The sequence below is a fragment of the Carassius auratus genome, chromosome 23 (genome assembly GCF_003368295.1).
Source record: "Carassius auratus strain Wakin chromosome 23, ASM336829v1, whole genome shotgun sequence".
Lineage (NCBI taxonomy): Eukaryota > Metazoa > Chordata > Actinopteri > Cypriniformes > Cyprinidae > Carassius > Carassius auratus.
The window spans coordinates 3,468,232-3,491,766 of record NC_039265.1 but is presented as its reverse complement, the minus strand read 5'-3'; the positions used below and the strand labels follow the sequence as shown (position 1 = coordinate 3,491,766).

Here is a 23,535-nt window from a genome sequence, read left to right as displayed (position 1 = left end):
AATCATCAAAATTAAAAGAAATAAACATTAGAAATATATCAGTCTGTGTGTAATGATTTAATATAATATACAAGTTTCACTGTTTGAATGGAATTAGTGAAATAAATAAACTTTTAGATGATATTCTAATTATATGACCAGCACATGTATATCGTAAAACAGTTGTCAAACGTATTTTTCACTACATCCTACACCTCGCATAAAACAAACAAACAAACAAAATATGCACTTGAATTCACACTCGGCCTCTGTGAACGGCAAAGCCTCAATTCTTTGATTTGACTGGCCATCTGAGATCAAAACAGAATAAAAAAAGACAAATAAACAAGCATAAAAAACAATTAAATACAGAACTTAAAAAATACAATTCTTTCATTTTTGTTCATATCTTCAAAATTGATAATACCACATATTGCAAGTATATTCATGATAGAGGCACCTGCTTTATATAATAACTCACATATTTACTATAAACAATAGTGTTCATAAACTAAAAACTTTGCTTTGTCTGTAAGAGGTTGAAAAGGAAAATTATAACCTGAGATAGAGATACAATTACGGTATGCAACTGGGTACTAGAAAGAAGAAGTGAGATCAGAATACCACAAATGTAGAATTAGTTTGACTTGCCTGTGAAAAGCATACAAGATATGCAATACAGATCTGCTGGGGAACCTGCATGAAAGAGCAATTTTCAACTTCCTAATACTGCAAAGAGACATGCTTTGGTTTATTGCATCATACGTACACATGTGATCAAGCTAATGTCATACAGTACTAAAAATAGATTTAACTGTCTGTAGGTTCCAACAGCATACTTATGTTTTATTGGAAGGGTTTTGGTTTAGAAAAAACATTTGGTTATCTGTATTGAAACTGCTCCAGCTTAGATACTGTAATATACTGTACACTGTCCTCAAAACAATAGAAGCAGCAACAGTTCAGACTTGGGGATTTCAGGAAGTATCAACATCAAGAGTCTGCAGCACACTCTTGAGGACTGAAACAAATCGTCTGATGGCATGCTGGTTTACAGGCTGCTGTTTGACAGATAGCACCAGGCTTTCATCCGTGCCAGGGGCCTGTGGGTCCCCCTGCAGCAGTTCGGCCAGGATCAGGGTCCCGCTGCTCCTGGTGTAAATGTAGGCCTTCCACGGCACAGTGTCTCCGGGGGTGAAGGCCAGAGTCTGGATCTTCACCAGCTGTAAGGAAGCCTGTAACGTGTCCGGAGCCGTTCTGGGACGAGAGACACCCAGAGCTTGTCTGTGGAGAATCTCCAAGTCCAGCCACATCTTCTCAAAGCTCTCGTGGGACAGAGGAGCACCCAGAGAGAGACTGATCTCCTCTTCTGTGTCATCTGGGCTGGAGAGGGTCACATCTTCACTTCCTGTTAGTCAGAGGTGCACAGATGAGGTGAGACACTTATATGATGATATATTAGTAAACAATTTTTTTGTTTAAAGTTGAGGTACTAAAATAACTAAAACTAAAGAAATAAGTGTAAAACTAAAGTGTAATAAAAATATACAGACGTTTAAAAAAGAGGTACTGTAGGATGAGACAGTTATATGATGTTGTATTGCTATTGAATTTATTATACAATTAAATATTAAATATACAATATTATTAATTTACTTACTGTATATTTAATTAAATCACAAGTAAAATTGTTTTATATTGCCAGGATTATTATTATTAATTAAAACTGATTTAAAAAATCATTTGTAAGTAAACATTAAACAAAATAAAATATAAAAAACAATTTTCACATTATGTTAAAGTACTAAGAGTAAAAAAACAAAAAACTTATATTTAATTTGAGATATAAGTTGGTTCTGTGATTAGTACTAAATATCCATCACCTGCTTTCAAATGGAGCAGCACTTAGGGGGCTTTCACACTGACAGTTTAGTGCATGTGTTTTTTTCAGGCTTTACCTGGCAACAGCTCCTCTTCTGCACTGTTGGATGGCTGGTCAGCGGCTGATATAAGATCAGTCTGAGGGCATGAATCACGTCCAGCCAGCGGGCCGAGGGTGTTGAAGGTAGAGGCCCACTCACTAATGGGCTCTCCTTGCCGTCCGGTGAGAACACTCATGGACGGATCAGATTTGGGTCCGTTTACAACCTTCCTTGTCTCTTCAACTCCCCGCTGAAGAAGTCTGTAGTACAGTAAAGCCCGGTCACGCACACACACGTCGCTCTCTTCCTCTGCGGCACACCAGAGAACATTGTAAGTGGAGAAGCTCTTGATTAAATGTGTCAAAAGAGAACAAAATACCACGAAGGGCACATCTACGACCATTTCTCAGAATGAATAAGACTGAAAATAAACTAAAATTAGAACAGGGAAGAAGGGCCTGTGGCACAGTTTCTTTAATACTATGTGCTCATAAATGACTAGCATAAAACACTAATATATACATAGTCTGTTATTTAGACATGTGTATATATAAGTGACCCTGGAGCACAAAACCAGTCTTAAGTCACTGGGGTATATTTATTTAAAGCAATTAGCCAACAACACATTGATTAGTAATATGCATTGCAAAGAACTTCATGTGGACAACCTTAAAGATGATTTTCTCAATATTTTGATATTTTGCACCCTCATATTCCAGATTTTCAAATAGTTATCTCTCTGGAAAGCTTACTTATTCAGCTTTCAGATGATATATGAATCTTAACTATAAAAAGGGTGTCCAGGGTCAAATATATAAATAACTGGAGGAACACAACTATTTTAGTTGTTTTGTCGCTTCAATTTGACGTTGTCTGTAAACGTGCGCTACTCACCGATACAGTAATGTAAAAGACGGCCCAGCATGTCCTGAGTCTCAGCTGGGCGGCACAGGAACATCTTGACCGCGGCGGTCAGCAGCTCCATCTTCACAGTCGAGGACAGCTCAGTCTTCAGCCCGTCTATATAGCCCTCCATCACATAGGGGGCGCTACCCATCTGATCACCATGTTCTCCCAGGAGCCATAACAGAGCCTGCTTTCCCTGAGAAAAACAGTGAAAGGGCTTATCCTTCTCTGATAGGTCAAAATTACTAAAAAAGTGCAGAATACAGCCTTCTGCTTGCAGATGGTCAAAACAAAAAGCAGGCGAATCGTCTCATCTCACCTCACTATCTTGAAGACCGTCAACACCGGCCTCGACGGTCTGACACACAGCAGCTGTACTCTGAGGACAGAACCACACCAGATCCCTGAACGTCTGGATCACGGCTAAACACACACACACACACACACACACACACACACACAAGGAAGAGTTGATTCTGTTAACTGATTATGTCGGTTTGCAAACAAAGCTGTTATCCAAGCTGGAGAAAGAGCCTCACAAATCACTCTTCTTTACTCATCAACTAGAAACATATAACAGTCACAGGCTCAGCTTCCTCTCATACCTGACGTGATGTGATCCTGTTTCAATGCCAGCAGTCCGGTCAGGATATCCAGACACTTCTCGCTGTATGTTCGTGCGATACGGCCTTAAAAAAAGACAGAGAAACATGTTTACTTGTAGAAGTAACAGTTATAGTCATTTCAGTGGAAAGCTGCGATGATCAATGAAAGATTGTGATTTATATTACAAGACAAATGCAATACTTCCTGCTGTGGAAATATTACATTTAGAAGTTAACCTGGGTCAGTAAATATAATAATTTAATTGACATAAATGAAAACAAAGCAATTTAGAATTACAATTCTGTTTAGAAGTATATAATTTTTTTAAAAAGCCTGAGATTATTAAATCATTTGTTAAAAAATAATAATAATAATTGCCCCTTGATTGTGCAAAATGCCTACAACCTCCAATTTGACATTTGCTCTGCCAAATGAAGTTTCTGTATTTTAAATATAGTTTAATCAACTGAGAGAAACGAACAGCATCTTGTACCTATAGCGGCGATGGCTGCCTGGGCCAGTTCAGGAGACACATCAGTGCAGTAGCTTCTCAGCTCCTCCAAAACCAAAGACACATTTTCATCATTCACCAGCTCCTCCAGGATCTCCATCTTGCGAAACTTAATGTAACTTGGTTCAGAGTATTCACAAAAGAAGCGTTTGTAATGTGTGGCGAAAAGGCCCGGCTGACTCCGCATGACCTGCTGTACGTGACAGAGGCCAGCGAAGCGAAGCTCGCGTGACGCAGCGCTGCAGGTGGCCAGCAGGGGCGCACTCGTGCGCAGGAGGGCGTCGGCCTGCACAGCGGGGTGGGCGGAGGCTAAATTAAGGAAGAGGCGGAGCGTGGAAACTGCAACGTGTGCATGAGAGCTTTGGAGGAAGGTGTCTAGTAGGCTGAGTATGTCGAACAACTCGTCGTCGCTACGAGGACGGTAACGTAGCAGGAAGGTGAGGACTTCACTCTGAGCCCAGCTGTCCAGGTCCTTCAATCTGAAGGAGAAAACACATCAGGAAACACAGGTCCTTCATTAGACAATCTGCTGAACAGGCAAGCATGATGCTTTTGAAAGCTCTTGAAAACATTTTGCACTGCAAAAATGCAACTCTGTGTTGTTTTTTGTTAACTAATACTAAAACCAAAATTTTATTACAAACTGTAGCTGAATTAAAAATTAAATATAAATATTGGATTGAAAACTAGAAAACTAACTGAAATACATTTAAGTACTAAAATGACTAAAAATAAAACTTGAAATTAAATGAATACTAAATAGAAATGCCATAAAAAACTAAAACCTAAACTAAAATGAACTCAAATTAATTAATTAAAATTAAACTCCAAATATAAGAACAAGAGCTCACTGTAAACTGATAAATAAAGAGTACATAAATATGCCAGTGTTATTTTAGTATCATTTAGATACTACTGTAGATAACAGATTATAATTATTATTAATATTTTGAATCAGTTTTAAAATTTTAATTTTAACTGACTTTTTTTTTTCAGTTGTAGTTTTAGGCCATGTCCACAAAGAGACGCATTTCTGTGAATACGTAGAAATTTCGGATTGGGGTAAGCTCCGGCTTCGTGTGGATGTAGCCTTAGTTATTTTTGTACATGGAATTAAAATAAATCTAAATGAGAACTAGCTGAAATAAAATAATTTTTTTTAAGTAATGGATTTATTTATTAAATGATACATTTACAAATTAGTAATTTAGCGGAAAAAATTTGATATACTGTAAAATATACTGAAAATTGTTATTGTCATTAAACTAAAAACCTTTTTTATCAAAACTACAAAACCACAAAACTTAAAACATGCTGTAAACTACATTTTTAAAATTCTTAAAACAACATGAAGGCGACATGTCTGGATGAACTATTTTACATAAATATCATAATGGCAAAACCGGCACGCACCTGTTGAGAAGATGATGAGCAATGGGTTTGTTAATAACAACACCACCCTCATCTTTGAGAATTTCCTCCAAGGCACGAAGACAGTTCACTACAACCACAGGGTCCTGGTCCCTCAGAAGAGCATACAGCTCATTCACTATACTGCCATCTAAACGATACACATCCAGACAATTGTTTACATGTATTTATTTGGAAAACACTTCACAAATATATTTAAAGAAACTACATATTTAAAGGAAAAGTTCACTAAAAAACTAAAATTTGCTGATAATTTACTGTAGCATCACTTGTTCATCAGTGGATCCTCTGCAGTGAATAGGTGCCATCAGAATGAGAGTCTAAACAGCTGATATAGCTGATAATCACAATTATCCACAAGTAATCCACACCACTCCAGTCCATCAGTTAACACACGCTGAAATGAGTGTTTGTATGAAATGTATTCATCATTAAGACATATTTAATTTCATAACATTGCGTCAGGCTGAAATATGAGTCCCCATAATATTGTTTTTTTTGTGTGGAAAAAGTCACCTTGTCTGAAAGGACAGAAATCTGAACAGATCAAACACTTTACAAGCGGAAGCAGTTAAAAGTCTAAATTATGGATTTTTTACAAACACAGCTTTTCTCTACACAAGACTGATGGACTGGAGTTGTGTAGATTACTTGTGGAGTTTTTAGTCATCTGTTTGGACTCTTAACCTTTAACATGGAGGGTAAGCCGCAAACATTCATTCCCATAGAAGCTGGCTGTCCACAGAGTGCTGTATCCATGCATGTTAACAGAAAGTTAAGTGGAAGGAAAAAGTGTGGAAGAAAAAAACAACTGAGAGAACTGCAGCCTTATGAGGATTGTCAAGCAAAATCAAGAAGAATTTGAGTGCACTTCACAAGGAATGGACTGAGGCTTGGGTCAAGGCATACAGAAGTGTCAAGGAATTTGGCTACAGTTGTCGTATTCCTCTTGTTAAGCCACTCCTGAGCCACAGACAACGTGAGAAGAATCTTATCTGGGCTAAGGAGAAGAAAAACTGGACTGTTGCCCAGTGGTCCAAAGTCCTTTTTTCAGATGAGAGCAAGTTTTGTATTTCATTTGGAAACCAAGGTCCTGGAGTCTGGAGGAAGGCTGGAGAAGCTCATAGCCCTAACTGCATAAAGTCGAGTGAGAGGGTTTCCACAGTCTGTGATGATTTGGTGTGCAATGTCATCTGCTGGTGTTGGTCCATTGTGTTTTTTGAAAACCGAAGTCACTGCACTCGTTTACCAAGAAATTTTGGAGCACTTCATGCTTCCTTCTGCTGACCAGCTTTTTGAAGATGCTGATTTCATGTTCCAGCAGGATTTGGCATCTGTCCACACTGTCAAAAGCACCAAAAGTTGGTTAAATGACCATGGTGTTGGTGTGCTTGACTGACCAGTAAACTCACCAGACCTGAACCCCATAGAGAAACTATGGGCTATTGTCAATGAAAATGAGAAACAAGAGACCAAAAAATGCAGATGAGTTGAAGGCCACTGTAAAAACCCCCTCAGCAGTGCCACAAACTGATCACCTTCATGCCACGGCGAATTGAGGCAGTAATTAAACCAAAAGGAGCCCCTACCAAGTACTGAGTACAGTAAATGAACATACTTTCCAGAAGGGCAACAATTCACTTTTTTATTTATTAGTCTTATGAAGCATTCTAATTTGTTGAGATTTGTTGAGTTTTTGATGGAGAATTGGTGGGTTTTTGTTAAATGTGAGCCACTTTACTGAGATGCATCTGTATTATTAGCAGCCAGCAAGAAAGCTGTAACAAGAATGTGGCTATAATTAGAACCTCATACAAAGACTGAATGGCTGGACATTGTAAACAGTGTCCAAAATATGGAGAGGATGATGTTCGCATTCGACTTAAGGATAAATAAATACTTACAGTTTTGGAAAATAATTATTATGTGTGTATGATTCTATGACACAGTTACTGTCAGTGTCTGCTGTATCATCTGAGATATACGTCCATCAATATGTTTACGTAAGAATGTATAGGTGACCAAATAGCTGGTCTGTTGTTTAGATGTGATTGTACGTTGTTGTTCTTTTTTTATTTTCTAAAAGATAAAAAAAGTTACAAAAAAAAAGAAAATATGTTGTTTATAGTTAAGAATTCTTCACATGCTGTAAGTCATCACAGACGCTGAACCAGAAACATTCCTTTAAAGGGAACAGTCTGACCTAAAATCGTAAATCTCTCTGCTTATGCCCATTTATGCACATGTATTAAAATAGGCAAGTATTATTTATCACATTATCCTGAGCAATAATTCAGATGAAGAGAATACTTGGCTCTACCGATTTCTGTGTAGGGCTGCAGATTGTGCAATTTGGCGCAACCAAGCACAGCGACTCTCCTTACGTAACTGGCCTTGTCCCGCAGACCAGCAACAATGGGCTGCTCTATGTACTCTATCATCCCTGGCATCCTGAAAAGCAAGAAAATAAAAGAAGAAAATAACTAGGCTGCTTGGTTGCAAGGTGACTGCTACAGTGTTGTTGGGTGGTTGTTGTTATGTTGTTCTGAATGGTCTCTAGGTTGTTGCTAAGCAATTTTAAGATGTCCTGGGTGCTTGCTAGTTTATTATAGTGGAACGGTTGGTAGGATGTTGCTAAGGTGTCCTGGTTGATTGCTAGGGTGTTGTTAGATATTGTTGGGAAGTTCTGGGTGGTTGATAGGTTGTTGTTTGTTAGCGTGCTAGAAGCCAGATTGTTGCAGTGTTGTGGAACGTTGCTTAGCTGTTGTTCTGGTGTTCTGTACGGTTGCTAGGTGATAACTAGTGTGCCCTGAGTGGTTTTTAGGGTGATGGTTGCTAAGGTGTTGCTACGCTGTTGTTTTGTGTTCTGAATGCTTAAGGCCCCAATATACATCAACGAAATCGAAGAACGCACTGATATGACGTCATTTCAAACAAAATCAGTTCAATACAAAGTTTGCTTTGAGTTGGTTTCGGCAGTTTAAAACAGCTGACAAAAACAAACTTTCTGGGGGAGTTTGTTTCAGCTCCTAAACACCTTTGAGTTTCTATTATTCTATTATAGGAGTTATGTAAAAAGCGATGTAGTAGGGCTGTGCAAAAAAATCGAATGCGATTTTCATGCGCATCTTGTCAGTAAAGGCACTCTTGTGATTAGTAGTGTATCTCCAGCACATACGTTCAGATCAGGATTGCCAGGTTTTCAAAACAGATGAAAAATTGCATCCTGTGGTTAAAATACGAATTTTTTGGCAGGGTTGCCTTGGTAAAATTCGCATTTTGGGGGCTAAACATCACGTTATTGGTATTGGGGTCGCTTCGGCCCGCAGGCATGAAAAACAACCGCAGACTTGGCAACACTGTTTGGCCTTTACTACACAGAGCTGTAGTTCACTGACAATCACTGCAATTTTTCATCGGGGAACCTCCTGGAAATGTGTTTGGGCTAGTTTTGGACTAGTTTTGAGAAGCAAGTGGGCAGGATTTGTTTTGAAAACCTGGCAACCCTGATCTGAACGCAAGTGCTGGAGATGTACTTCTAATCACAGGAGCACCTTTTTTGCACAGCCCTACAACGTAGAGAAACATTCGAGACAAGTTTTCCAAAGCCATGAAAAGAATGAAAGGAAAGAGTAAAGATATAAGGTAGCAAGTACCAAGTACATGTGTTTCAAATAAACGTTACACCAAACTGCCGCTGTTGTTCTTTAAATAAGTGAATTTAAAGGGTATACAGTAAATTAATAAAGTCGCAAACTGCCTACAATATTTTTTTTCCACATTATGCTAAAGTTTTACAGACTATGAAACATTCACACTTCCCATAATGGACTGATTATGTTTCTTTTGTATTGCAAACATGATACTTGACTCTGAACTGCTGCTAATCATTAGTATTTTGGCTATAATATTCAGACCATCATGCCGGTCTCACATCAAGATTACCTACACTTCATTGTTGTTCGGTTTATGGGATAGCCTTTTCTAACTTCTTTTTGCCCCCAAACGAAGAATGAAAAAGAACTTAGTTTGAAGTATACCGGAGCCTTTACTAGGGTGACTTGTGTGCTTGCTAGGAGGTTACTTGTTAGGATGTAGGGATGCGCGATATATGGCATGCGATTGTCACGCGCATTTCATCAGTAAAGTCTGTTCCCTGATTAGTGGTAAATCACCATCACCTGCTTTCAAATGGAGCAGCATTTCATAGACAGAGCCTTAGATCACTGATATGCCTTCGATAATGAACGCGATATGGCGTAGCTTGTCAGCATCTACGGCTCTGTCTATTAAATGCCACTCCAATTATAAGCAGGTGATGGCGATTTTAGCGGTGATCACGGAAGCAGCTTTACTGATTAGATGCGCATGATCATGTCGTTAGATATATCGCCCAGCCCTAGTTGCTAGGATGTTGCTTGTTAGGATGTCTTGTGTGGTTCCTTGGATGTTGCTTGTTAGGGCGTTGGTAAGCTGCTGTTGTGTCCTGAATGCTTGCTAGGGTGTCTTGTGTTGTTGCTAGGATGTTGCTTCTTAGGCTGTTGCTAAACTGCTGTTGTGTCCTGAATGCTTGTTAGGGTGTCTTGTGTAGTTGTTAGGGTGTTGCTACGCTGCTGTTGTGTCCTGAATGCTTGTTAGGGGTGTCTTGTGTGGTTGCTAGGGTGCTGCTTGTTAGGGCATTGCTAAGCTGCTGTTGTTTTCTGAATGCTTGTCAGGGTATCTTGTGTTGTTGCTAGGATGTTGCTTCTTAGGCTGTTGCTAAACTGCTGTTGTGTCCTGAATGCTTGTTAGGGGTGTCTTGTGTGGTTGCTAGGATGTTGCTTGTTAAGATGTCTTGTGTGATTGCTAGGGTGTTGCTTGTTAGGGTGTTGCTAAACTGCTGTTGTGTCCTGAATGCTTGTTCGGGGTGTCTTGTGTGGTTGTTAGGGTGTTGCTAAACTGCTGTTGTGTCCTGAATGCTTGTTCGGGGTGTCTTGTGTGGTTGCTAGGGTGCTGCTTGTTAGGGTATTGCTAAGCTGCTGTTGTTTTCTGAATGCTTGTTAGGGGTGTCTTGTGTGGTTGCTAGGATGTTGCTTGTTAAGATGTCTTGTGTGATTGCTAGGGTGTTGCTTGGTAGGGTGTTGCTAAACTGCTGTTGTATCCTGAATGCTTGTTAGGGGTGTCTTGTGTGGTTGCTAGGATGTTGCTTGTTAAGATGTCTTGTGTGATTGCTAGGGTGTTGCTTGTTAGGGTGTTGCTAAACTGCTGTTGTGTCCTGAATGCTTGTTAGGGGTGTCTTGTGTGGTTGCTAGGATGTTGCTTGTTAAGATGTCTTGTGTGATTGCTAGGGTGTTGCTTGTTAAGATGTCTTGTGTGATTGCTAGGGTGTTGCTTGTTAGGCTGTTGCTAAACTGCTGTTGTGTCCTGAATGCTTGTTCGGGGTGTCTTGTGTGGTTGCTAGGGTGCTGCTTGTTAGGGTATTGCTAAGCTGCTGTTGTTTTCTGAATGCTTGTTAGGGGTGTCTTGTGTGGTTGCTAGGATGTTGCTTGTTAAGATGTCTTGTGTGATTGCTAGGGTGTTGCTTGTTAGGGCATTGCTAAACTGCTGTTGTATCCTGAATGCTTGTTAGGGGTGTCTTGTGTGGTTGCTAGGATGTTGCTTGTTAAGATGTCTTGTGTGATTGCTAGGGTGTTGCTTGTTAAGATGTCTTGTGTGATTGCTAGGGTGTTGCTTGTTAGGCTGTTGCTAAACTGCTGTTGTGTCCTGAATGCTTGTTCGGGGTGTCTTGTGTGGTTGTTAGGGTGTTGCTAAGCTGCTGTTGTTTTCTGAATGCTTGTCAGGGTGTCTTGTGTTGTTGCTAGGATGTTGCTTGTTAAGATATCTTGTGTGATTGCTAGGGTGTTGCTTGTTAAGATGTCTTGTGTGATTGCTAGGGTGTTGCTTGTTAGGCTGTTGCTAAACTGCTGTTGTGTCCTGAATGCTTGTTCGGGGTGTCTTGTGTGGTTGCTAGGGTGCTGCTTGTTAGGGTATTGCTAAGCTGCTGTTGTATCCTGAATGCTTGTTAGGGGTGTCTTGTGTGGTTGCTAGGATGTTGCTTGTTAAGATGTCTTGTGTGATTGCTAGGGTGTTGCTTGTTAAGATGTCTTGTGTGATTGCTAGGGTGTTGCTTGTTAGGCTGTTGCTAAACTGCTGTTGTGTCCTGAATGCTTGTTCGGGGTGTCTTGTGTGGTTGTTAGGGTGTTGCTAAGCTGCTGTTGTTTTCTGAATGCTTGTCAGGGTGTCTTGTGTTGTTGCTAGGATGTTGCTTGTTAAGATGTCTTGTGTGATTGCTAGGGTGTTGCTTGTTAAGATGTCTTGTGTGATTGCTAGGGTGTTGCTTGTTAGGCTGTTGCTAAACTGCTGTTGTGTCCTGAATGCTTGTTCGGGGTGTCTTGTGTGGTTGCTAGGGTGCTGCTTGTTAGGGTATTGCTAAGCTGCTGTTGTATCCTGAATGCTTGTTAGGGGTGTCTTGTGTGGTTGCTAGGATGTTGCTTGTTAAGATGTCTTGTGTGATTGCTAGGGTGTTGCTTGTTAGGGCATTGCTAAACTGCTGTTGTATCCTGAATGCTTGTTAGGGGTGTCTTGTGTGGTTGCTAGGATGTTGCTTGTTAAGATGTCTTGTGTGATTGCTAGGGTGTTGCTTGTTAAGATGTCTTGTGTGATTGCTAGGGTGTTGCTTGTTAGGCTGTTGCTAAACTGCTGTTGTGTCCTGAATGCTTGTTCGGGGTGTCTTGTGTGGTTGTTAGGGTGTTGCTAAGCTGCTGTTGTTTTCTGAATGCTTGTCAGGGTGTCTTGTGTTGTTGCTAGGATGTTGCTTGTTAAGATGTCTTGTGTGATTGCTAGGGTGTTGCTTGTTAAGATGTCTTGTGTGATTGCTAGGGTGTTGCTTGTTAGGCTGTTGCTAAACTGCTGTTGTGTCCTGAATGCTTGTTCGGGGTGTCTTGTGTGGTTGCTAGGGTGCTGCTTGTTAGGGTATTGCTAAGCTGCTGTTGTATCCTGAATGCTTGTTAGGGGTGTCTTGTGTGGTTGCTAGGATGTTGCTTGTTAAGATGTCTTGTGTGATTGCTAGGGTGTTGCTTGTTAGGGCATTGCTAAACTGCTGTTGTATCCTGAATGCTTGTTAGGGGTGTCTTGTGTGGTTGCTAGGATGTTGCTTGTTAAGATGTCTTGTGTGATTGCTAGGGTGTTGCTTGTTAGGCTGTTGCTAAACTGCTGTTGTATCCTGAATGCTTGTTAGGGGTGTCTTGTGTGGTTGCTAGGATGTTGCTTGTTAAGATGTCTTGTGTGATTGCTAGGGTGTTGCTTGTTAGGCTGTTGCTAAACTGCTGTTGTGTCCTGAATGCTTGTTCGGGGTGTCTTGTGTGGTTGTTAGGGTGTTGCTAAGCTGCTGTTGTTTTCTGAATGCTTGTCAGGGTGTCTTGTGTGGTTGCTAGGATGTTGCTTGTTAAGATGTCTTGTGTGATTGCTAGGGTGTTGCTTGTTAGGCTGTGGCTAAACTGCTGTTGTGTCCTGAATGCTTGTTCGGGGTGTCTTGTGTGGTTGTTAGGGTGTTGCTACGCTGCTGTTGTGTCCTGAATGCTTGTTAGGGGTGTCTTGTGTGGTTGCTAGGGTGCTGCTTGTTAGGGCATTGCTAAGCTGCTGTTGTTTTCTGAATGCTTGTCAGGGTGTCTTGTGTTGTTGCTAGGATGTTGCTTCTTAGACTGTTGCTAAACTGCTGTTGTGTCCTGAATGCTTGTTAGGGGTGTCTTGTGTGGTTGCTAGGATGTTGCTTGTTAAGATGTCTTGTGTGGTTGCTAGGGTGTTGCTACGCTGCTTTTGTGTCCTGAAAGTAATGAATAAAGTGCCATGAAAAGATATTCTGGGTCCAGACTGACAAAAAGAACACCCAAACCTGAAGTTGCACATGTTCTTCAGGGCCAGTCCTCGCACCATGGGATTGGGATCAGCGCAGTCCTTACGGAGCGTGTTGATGGCCAGCAGCACCAGCTCAGGATTTTCACTGGCATAGGTGCACATGTACAGATAAACCAGCTTCTTCTGAACAATGTCCACTGTGGCACTGGCTTTCACCATGTCCATAAATAAAGAGGAGACATCTAGGCCCTGTGTCATGTACCTTCAAAGAAACAACATTTCATGAGTTCTGTCTAATTAGCTACAGTGGAATTATCCAATTATGACTATTATTAGAGTAGATTATTATTATAATCGAATTAAGGTGAAAATCAAGATGTGCAGTATAATAAATAATGATTTAAATGTTGTTCTGTTTCTCATGGAGCCTACTGCTGTTGCAGCTTCATAAGGCTTTAAAAATATGCGTTACAGACTGCTTTATGGTAATTTTTAATTTAGTGATTCCCGCACATTTTTAACCAAGGCATCTCCAAGACTTTTCCGTGAACCAATCACATGATGTGACTACTGGATAATAATTACTGAATAAGAAAGATTTTTTATTTGCTTGTAATCATTCAAACTGATTTGTTTGTTTAATGCCATTTCAGTTTTTGTGGCTATTTTCATTATGAGAAATATTATGGCTTATTATAGGTTTAGATCTTTAAAGATTATCTTTTATTATGATCGGTTAAACATCTCTTCAGAAGAGTTAACCGAATAAAAAAAGTATTCAAATCGATTTGAAACTGGATGGATGTCTTGCAAACAATATATAATATACACACTACACAAACAATATCTTTTTTTTTTTTACATTTTGTTCATTTCATTAATGATTCATGCATGAAAATGCTATATTATTCGTGGATTTTATATTTACAGGTTTTGTACATGATCGTTTAGTGCTCTTTTTGGTGGTTGACGTTAACTCCAGTCTCCATTCACTTTCATTGTATAGATTGTAGCAATGTAAACATTCTGCTAAATATCTAGGTTTCTGTTTCACAGGATAATGTCAGGGATAGTATCTTTTTCATTTTTGGATAAGTGATTCATTTGTCCTTTAGAAAGCGTTCTCCTTCATTAAAAACAAGGTGATCTTTCACGGACCTGATGACTTTGGTGATGTAGTTTCTGTACCGGAGGCGGTCTGCTTGGACATGTGGATTGGACAGGGCTCTCTTGAGCTCTTTTACCGTCTCCTCCGAGCCGTAATAAGGCATTGTGGGGGTTCCTCAGGCGCCTGACACAAAATCAGAGGAACACAGTCTGAATAAACTCAACTCAAACTCTATTTCTTCATTCCTTCTGAACATGTATTGTAGTGTAATTTAATTATTCTCCAATGATGTCTACTGGTTTGTGCCTTATCATAATAACAAATATCCTACATCATAATAAGAGTCAAGTCTGACAGCCAATAACACACAAATTTAATAATCTCCACCAGAACAATTAAGAATCATAATCAATCCTAATTAAAGTCAGCCTGACAGTACAGTAACAGACCAACATACATATTAAGACCGGAATATGATGGCAGCTTTCTGATTTTATGCATTGTCACTGCACTTGTTCTTTATGTATGTATGAAGCCCGCATTAATTAAGCAATAGATGTATTATCTCATTTTTTTTAAGTACAAATGCGCTTTCTGAACACACAAAGGGAGAGTAAGACATTCGTATGTAACATACCTCCTATATTACTTTAAAAACAGTAAATCAACATACAATCCTCTTAAAATAACAGCGAGAGCTGAATATTAGAGTCCGTCGGAGCGTATTTATGTCAATCAGGAAGTGTGAAGCCCGAAATCAACATCAGTTTTTTCATTTCCTCTCAAACAGGTTCTAAGATTACAAATTAAAAGCCTTTTGACTTTTTGAGACAAACAAACTACCTAATATGAATAATTAAATAAATATTTACTTGAAATATATCTACCATAAATATCTAAATAATTATAGTCAATCTAAATTTATAATCTATAATAATCTATAATAATATAATGGCCGTAACGTTGTACTGAGCCTTTTTTTCTACACAGATTTTTATTTTATTTTTATTTATTCATTTATTTTTTTCTTGATGAATCGTTAACCTTGAGGGAGGATATAAAAGAGCTGAATTTATCGGGTTTTCTTTGGTTATCTTTTAGGTTTAGCCTAACAGCAGAATGTAAATTACATTTACATTATGTTGTATTATTAAATTTATATTTTATATGTAATGTTTATTATTTTATATTTATACTTTAACAATTTAAATTTACATCATGACATGCTTTATTAGAAAACTATGTTAAGCTTTTTTATTATTTTATATTTATACTTTAATAATTTATATTTGCATTATGACATGTTTTATTAGAAAACTATGTTAAGCATCGGTCATTGACGTCTTTGATTTTATAGGAGTGAATGGCAAAGACTTTATATTAGAAGTTAATTAAATGTATGAATAAAATTCACAATTCAACCTGAAAAAGTTTAGTATAACTATAAAAAGGATTAATGAAATAGTATAAATTACCCAAGTAGTTATATAGGTTTCTGTTAATTTAGTTTAATTTAAATAATAATAATAATAATAATAATAATAATAATAATAATAATAATAATAATAATAATAATAATAATAATAATAAAATAAATAAATAATAATAATAAATAAAAATAAATGCTGAAGGGGTGAATTAAAAAGATAAACTATATTTTTCCGCTTATTTGAATGCTTGTTTGGAAGTTGGAAATTAGAAGTTTGCTGAGGCCCCCTTGTGGTTGAGTCTGATTTCTGTAATTTCATTCATATTTATTCATATTATCATTATCCATAGCGCTGTATATATGTGTAATCTATATGTACTTTAAATATTCTGACTTAACAAGTCTTTTATATGTTGTTATTTTCTCATTTTTATTTGTTTATCTATGTGTGCACGGGAAGCTTCATTACCAAGTAAAAGTCCTTGTCTGTGGTAATACCACTTAGCAGTAGCGGTGACTTTTATTTTGGCACGCGGTCGGTGCGCTCGTTCTGATTGGCAGTCGCTAGGCGGCGCTGGAGAGCATCACCAGCAGCAGCGAGTCGTGAGCGGCGTGTGAGTGTGCGTGTGTGTTTGAGCGTGAGTGTCTGTGTGTGAGTGTGTGTGTGTGTGTGTGTGTCAGCGAAAGATTTCTGAAGATGCAGGAGAGGTAACGTTAGCTCCTCTGACGGGATGGCCGGAATCATCAAGAAGCAGATCCTGAAGCACCTGTCCAGGTAAGAAGCGCGTGCAGCGTCGTGTTGTGATTCATCAGTGTTAGTGTCAGTGTTAGTGTTAGTGTGAATGTGACTGAGTGACTGTTATCACGGGACTCCACTAATAAACAACACACACACACACACACACACACACACACTGCTCAGTGTAGCAGAACCAGTGCTCGGTTTATCTTGCATGAATGTAACGTTAAATGTATATTTCGGGTCAGTTAGCTGACAGGCTAAAGGTTTGCAGCATCACTGCTGGAATAACAATAACAACAACACAAACCCTGGGCCTGTGACAGAGCGGTGTCGGGCTGAACCTTGGTGAATTTGAGAAACTCATGATAGTCCATATACAAACACTTTGAGCAGACATACAGAGCAGTATTCAACAGAGATCTGAGCTGTTCTTGTCTTTGATTTGTCCTTTTTTTGCTCAGTGCATGGTTATGGGCAGGTAAATGAAAGGTTGTAGGTTTGAATCCCGCAGGGCTGATCAATGAAACCACCTCTGTGGCCTTGTTTTAAACACATCTGGTGATGTTGTCCAGATGTCGGACGTCCTGGAGATTAATTCATCCAGCACACCTGTCAATCAAACTCTGCTCATCTCTCTGGATGAATAGGGGTTACTCAGCTGATGGTTTGTGTGTTTGAACTATCAAAAGATGAAAGTCCAGAAATATGTCATATGTAGTCCGTGTTATTTTAGTATCTTTGTTTAACAATTAGAGTTTTTATTAATATTTTGAGTAGGTGTGAGTGTGTGTATCCCTTCTCATTTTAATTAAAAAATTTGAGTTAATGTTTTTAGTGTTTTTATAGTAATTCATTATTTTTATAGATCTTTTTTTATGAGTTTTTTAAATGTTAAATATGTAAAAAAAAAAATTGTGTTAAGGTTACTTTAGTACTGCAAGTCAAACTATATGAAAATGTTAAGTTTTCGTTAAGTTAGATTTAAGTTATTTTTTAAGTTATATTACGTTTTATTTTTCGCCGCGTCCGGCGCCGTCTTTGATTCAATACAAGGACACGCTGGAGCCATTTAGAGCCAAATTGTTTGCCAGATTTTAATTATCAAAAGTGATTGCCAATTTAAATGCTTTAATGATATTACGAAATAGCTTAGGCTTATTACCACCATATTAGTTCTGATACCAAATAAAGTCAGCTTCATAAATAGGCCTGTATCCATTGTGAAAATATTTTATTATTAGTCTTAAAATGTCCATAACATAAAATCATTGTTGAGCCACAATATTGTCAACACGCCACAGTTTGACTTGTACTGCTCTGCGCTGATTTATAACGCTTCTTGAGCTCAAACAACGCTAAGAGATAGAGAGCTTACGAATGGTCCAGACCAGCCTTACAAAAGTGTGACTTACAGAAGATATATTTAGCGTACGAACGTGTCGGGAATCATGCCATAAGGTTAAAAGAGAGGTTAAGGAATAGGTTAAGAACTACTTAGCGATGAGAACGTTTTTGGGAGCCGGGCCCAGACCATTTACACAGAGACATTGTAATAACACAAATCTGGTTAATAGCTTCAGCTTTATTGACCTCGGGTTACTCCAGTGGTCTGGTCCCTGTAATAACTGAACTCTCAGTCTCTCTGAATAATGATCTGCTGTAATACTGGAGCAGAGATATCCAGATGAGACCGTAGAGAAAGGCTGAAGTGGTTGCTCTCCAGTGTTTGGGCTCTGATTACCCAGCATGCTCTCTGTGGGTGTAAAAACACATGCTAGTTCCTGCTGTTCTGAGTCACGGCTGAAGCTCTGCCAGCTCTCGCTCGTTCAGACACACACACACACACTCCCGGACCTTCTCCTTAATAACGTTTACTACGGTGAACCTCACGGTTAATAGTGGTCATACTGAGGTCAGTTCTGATTTTAGCAGACCTCATCTCTAAACATTAACTTTGATGTGCAAATTATCATTTTTGTGCTACAAGCATGAATGCCTCTTTAAATGAGGGAGAGACGTGCTGTTTCTTTTTCAATCATAAGTGATTAGACTTATCATTTTTGCATGGGAGACTAAAAACAAGATTTTATTTATGCTTTTTCTTTTATTTATTTGTTAATTCAGCTTTAATTAGGGTCAATGTGGCCCTGGATGTAATGATGACACCCAGTTTTCAAACTAATATGAAGACTTCAGCATTGTGTTGGTGATCTGTGACCAGGTGGGCGTCACTTTATCTGATGTGTGTTGACTCACCTGAACAGTAGTCAGTGTGAAGTAGATCAGGCTTCTTCTTCTTGATCTGAGTGAGACGGATGTCCGGGACAGTCCTGCTGGAGGAGCTCGGGGTTAAGTGCTTCAGTCACGTGACGGTTAGTGGGGACTGAACGAGCAACCTTCTGTCTCTCAGCTGTAGAGACACCACAGGGGCCAAACTTTAATCCATCAGTGCAGCTACACACATTCCTCCCTAAAAACAGAGTGAAACACCAGTGACTCATCTTGAGCTCAGGGACGTTTGCAGATGAAAGCTCCCTAGAAAGAGCACATCCCGTTTCACTGAATCTTTTCTAAACTCTGATTGATTGATTGATTGATTATTGTTTGTGTCATCAGGCTACAGAGGTCTTTCTTTAACATTTTCATACTAAAACATCCATAAAAAAAAATTATTTTATTCAGCAAGAGTGTGTTAAATTGAAAAAATGTCTAAGACATTGATAATGAAACCAGATTTCTATTTCAGTTAAAGGTTTTGTTTTGTTTGTTTTTTTTACTTTCTATTCTTCATAGAAGAAACAAAAAATTCCCCTTAGCAGTTATTGGAATTTTTTTTATAACATTATGTGTATTTTTGATCGAGATCGAGTATAGTACCTTGTTGAGAGTAAGATGTCTTTTACCAATACCATATACTGTGTTTTTTTTTAGCACATATGAGCGAAGATAAGGACATTTTTGTTATTCTTTGTGTTCATCTAGTGAAAGTCAGTATGTCGAACATGCCTTTTGTTATTAGATTATCCCTATTTTAATTGCATTTTAGTTGCATTAGGTTTCCTGAAAAATATCTTTATTTATAGGGATATATCAAGCATGATGAGCGATAAATGATGAGTGTGCTTGTATACATATGGATGTATATGAGGAAGAAATCCTTTTGTTTTGCTGTACTCTGAAGTGTCTAACCCTCTCAGAAGAGTAGAGGCGTGAGATAAACTCAGGAGACAGAGAGAGTTTCACTCATGTTTGTCTCATAGTCCTCTGTTCTCAAGACACTGTGAGAAGAAAGCCTTTCAGCGTCTGCTACAGCCTCTTCCACTCTTGCATTTCATATCATCTTATTTAGTATCATTCAGATTTGTATTAATATTTTGAATTTAATTCATATAAAAATAATAATAGTAAATATTAAATAATAATAACAAATATTTGTATTTTTCATTTCAATGTAAAAGTTTAGTAAATTCGATGCGTTTTATTTTTATGCATGTCTGTATAGTTATTTTTTATTATTGTATTTTAGTATTTTAGGCCAACATTTAAGGGTTTTATATATATATATATATATATATATATATATATATATATATATATATATATATATATATATATATATATATATATATATATGTTAATTAAAATGGACTTTATTCCTGTTTTAATTATGGTTTTATCTTTAAGGCATCTTTTCGCAGCCGTGTTAAGTCTATTCTGTGTCTCTCAAAATTCGATGTAAAAATGTAATGTTTATAAGCCAGACTAAATGAAGTCTAGTATCAGAGAATACAGTTGTGTTTGCATGAGTAAATGCATTCATGCCAGCTCTGAGCAACAGTCTGTGTAACGACATCTAGATATCATAGAAGTGCTTCTGTGCCACTTTTGCAGTGTAAATTTGGCATTAGTTATGAAATGTCTTTCTTTCTTCAGAGGAACACAAAAGGTGAAGTCTTGAAGTATGTTCACGCTGCTCTAGTTTCTGCCAGTGCCAGCAATTCTCAGTAGCACGTTTTTCAGTCTCTCTCTGTGTGAAATAGTCTGACTGTTATCTATACTATTAGAGTCATGTAGTGCAGCATATTGAGACGTGACTAAAGTCTGACAGTGTCTTCTGAAGGCAGCGTTGATCTGAAGTCTCTGAACAGAAGGAGATTTCCCCTTCAGATGCATGAAACCCTTCAGCCGTTAGAAGCGGCTCTGAGCTCTACATTTATAGTGAAGGTGCTGGTTTTATCTTATGAAGTGTAAAGGCTGTACAGTGAATATTAGATGTGCTCTGTGTGCTTGTACCTGTGATCCCTGCAGGTTTTGAGGGCAGGGGTTTAAAGTAGTCTCCCTGTGGGCCTGTTGTAATCTTATTACCCGCTGTTAGTCAATCACTGTCTTTGTGATGGTGGCTTCAGCTCGGACCTAATTAACTCAAATATAGCAGCGTCAAAAATTACTGAGAAGGGAATGCTTACAAGAGAGGCTTGTAGCTTATTGGTCGTTGAGTTTTGTCCACATGTGAACCGAACGGAAAGACCTGTACCTCATGGATCCATCTAAGCCGTCAGTGTTTGCTCTTGTCTTGTGTAGGTTCACCAAGAACCTCTCCCCGGATAAGATCAACCTGAGCACGCTGAAGGGAGAGGGGCAGCTGTCCAACCTGGAGCTGGACGAGGAGGTCCTGCAGAACATGCTGGATCTGCCCACCTGGCTGGCCGTCACCCGCGTCTACTGCAACAAGGCTGCTATACGGGTAGATGGAGAGCGCCTGGAGCCATTACCTTCAATATGCTAAAGAGCGTGAAGATATTTAAACAAATTCATTGTCATTTTTCTCTGTCAGATACAATGGACAAAGCTGAAGACCAGTCCCATAAGTTTGGTAAGAATCTCCCCTCTTGCGTCATCTGTCACACTCTGTCCCCCCACTCATTATCACTTGATCTCCTGTCCCTGTTCACTTCTGCAGAAGTTCCCTAGTGCTTCTCTCTCAGTTGCTACCGTTTCTGATAGTGACTGCATGCTTTTATTTCAGTGTCCTGGTCTACAGCTTAAAGTGGAAGAGAAGTGACATGTGGACAAGTGTGCTGGCCCTTACTCAGAATTTGTACTCTGCATTTAACCCATCCAAGTGCATACACACACAGTATTGAACACACAGAAGTGAACACACACACACACACTCTCTGCCGGACCTCAGACTTGAACCCACAACCTTCTGGTTACAAGTCTGAATCTCTATCCATCAGGCCACGACTGCCCCAGTTCATTTCTCTACAGACATTACAGAAGTTTTAGAGCTGAAACATAACAAGCAAAATCATAACAGTTGTTATGAAGCAAAAATATATGCACATATAAAAATATAGGAAAATGAATGAAGTACTGTAGTAAACCAATGCAGACAATAAGGTTGAATGATTCTGGGTCTTTTTAACCCTCATAATGCATTCGGGTTCGTTTTGAACTGGATGAGATGGATAAAAAGTAAAAAAAAAAAAGAAAGTGCAGTTTTTAGAAGGGGAACCACGCTATGCAAATGCCATCCATCCATTAAATATAATTATTAAAATAAAACTTTCACTTTTTGTGTTCAGGTCCACTTTGGGTGTTATTTGAGGCTTAAACATGATCTTATACAGATGTTACTTTACATGAGCTACAGTAGATTTTTCGTCAAATATATTTAGCCCCATGTTAAAGCAACTAAATTGAATTGATTTAGTTTGAACATTGAAGAGTGATGTTGTTTTGTTATAAAATGTGTATTTATTCATTCATTCATACTGGTTACTCCCACATTATATGCTCTTATGCATTTCTTATGAAGATGTTTGCAAATACACATTCTCTTGATTGCTTAAAAAATATAGTTTCTGCATGTCAGTGGTTCTTCTGTAGATCATGCACAGTTTCAGATATCTTCATTGAAAAATCATTTCTAATAAAACATAGGTAGTGTAGCAATACCATGATAACATTCTGATCTTTGAGATGGGAAATTATGTATCAGATACGATAGTTTTTAGTTTAAAACTATTAAGTAATGACTGTTTTATATGCATAATGTTGCTGGGAGATTCATATTTCCATATTCCATAGATAATTCATGGCTTGAGTAGTTCATCATAAAATGAGGATCTGACAGCATCAGAAGTCCGGACCTACTGAACTCTGTTTCCTCTCCTTCTGCAGTTCCTGGATAAAGTAGAAGTTGAAATGAGGACCTGTGAGGAACCCCGGGCCCCAAACGGCCCCTCTCCGATTGCCATTACTGCAGGTCAAAGGTCAGAATGATCTGCTGTCACCCTAAACCAGATCCACAGTGTTTTTACAGATGCACACTGAGAGTGGTAAACCTCCTCTCCATTTCAGGTTTAGTTGGAGTAATGTTCAGAATGTTTTCCGTTAGCAGCACTGGGTTGAAGGTCCGATCCAGTCGGTGTGATGCGTGTCTGTGTCTGTTTCTGGTCTCTGCAGTGAGTATGGCTTTGCTGAGAAGGTCGTGGAGGGGATGTCTGTGATCATCAACTCCATCACCATTAAAGTTCAGGCCCGAGCGTTTCACGCCTCCTTCGAGCTCTGGCAGCTCCAGGGCTGCAGTCTCAATCCCAAATGGCAGAAGAGCGACCTGCGCTACACACGCATCACACATCCTAAGAGAGGAGAGGTACAGTACAGACATACACCCGTATATACAACAGGAAAAGCAGGTTTATGCTTGAGTGTAGATGCTGTGGGCCATGACCCCTGCTGGAAGAAGCACCCGAGGTTATCAACACCGGCCACATTTACCATGAGGAAGTGCAAAACTGTGTCTATTTTGTGACATTACGAGAGACCACCCAGAGGTGAAACCCAGGGTGAAGCACCTTTAATGGTCCATTTCTTCATTTTAAAGAGCAAGTGAATCATAATGGAGAAAAATAGCATGGGTTTCATTATCCAAAAGGGGACAAAGAGCAGATCAACAGCTGTCAGATCACTTCTCCTCCTCTTGTTCCTCTTTCACTTGCTTTTCTTCACTCACAGAAGCAC

The 23,535-nt window shown here is 38.9% G+C and overlaps 2 protein-coding genes across 6 annotated transcripts in view; one reads left to right on the top strand and one right to left on the bottom strand.

The window, feature by feature from the left end:
• Window positions 1-42: 42 nt before the first annotated feature.
• On the bottom strand, window positions 43-15,090 carry LOC113041005 (AP-4 complex subunit beta-1-like). Its single transcript, XM_026199257.1, has 11 exons — window positions 14,973-15,090; window positions 14,386-14,518; window positions 13,265-13,489; window positions 7,676-7,806; window positions 5,338-5,485; window positions 3,907-4,403; window positions 3,413-3,496; window positions 3,127-3,230; window positions 2,796-3,003; window positions 1,938-2,210; window positions 43-1,387 (listed from the first exon to the last, which is right to left on the bottom strand). The coding sequence occupies exons 2-11, from the start codon at window positions 14,496-14,498 to the stop codon at window positions 957-959; spliced, it is 2,214 nt and encodes a 737-aa protein (XP_026055042.1). The 5' UTR covers window positions 14,499-14,518; window positions 14,973-15,090; the 3' UTR covers window positions 43-956.
• Window positions 15,091-16,341: 1,251 nt separating this feature from the next.
• Window positions 16,342-23,535, top strand: part of LOC113041004 (UHRF1-binding protein 1-like) — a 32,928-nt gene continuing 25,734 nt past the window's right edge. For 2 of the 5 annotated variants that reach the window (XR_003275330.1, XM_026199252.1), the window contains exons 1-5: window positions 16,343-16,539; window positions 21,088-21,250; window positions 21,341-21,379; window positions 22,693-22,784; window positions 22,978-23,167. Coding sequence is in view for 4 of the 5 variants with exons in the window: in XM_026199252.1 (XP_026055037.1) it covers window positions 16,496-16,539; window positions 21,088-21,250; window positions 21,341-21,379; window positions 22,693-22,784; window positions 22,978-23,167 (528 nt within the window). In the remaining variant the exon portion in view is untranslated. Of the gene's footprint in view, window positions 16,540-21,087; window positions 21,251-21,340; window positions 21,380-22,692; window positions 22,873-22,977; window positions 23,168-23,535 lie in introns of those variants that run through there. The other 3 variants (XM_026199254.1, XM_026199256.1, XM_026199255.1) reach the window with 3 other exon arrangements.

What these genes read in the sequence shown, in the direction of transcription:
- LOC113041005 (XM_026199257.1), bottom strand. Translation starts at nt 14,498, where the DNA reads ATGCCTTATTACGGCTCGGAGGAGACGGTAAAAGAGCTCAAGAGAGCC. An exon ending in AAGAACATGTGCAACTTCAG is followed by an intron (nt 7,807 to 13,264) that starts GTTTGGGTGTTC and finishes CTTGCTTTTCAG; the next exon opens with GATGCCAGGGATGATAGAGT. An exon ending in GGCAGCCATCGCCGCTATAG is followed by an intron (nt 3,497 to 3,906) that starts GTACAAGATGCT and finishes TCTTTTTTTAAG; the next exon opens with GCCGTATCGCACGAACATAC.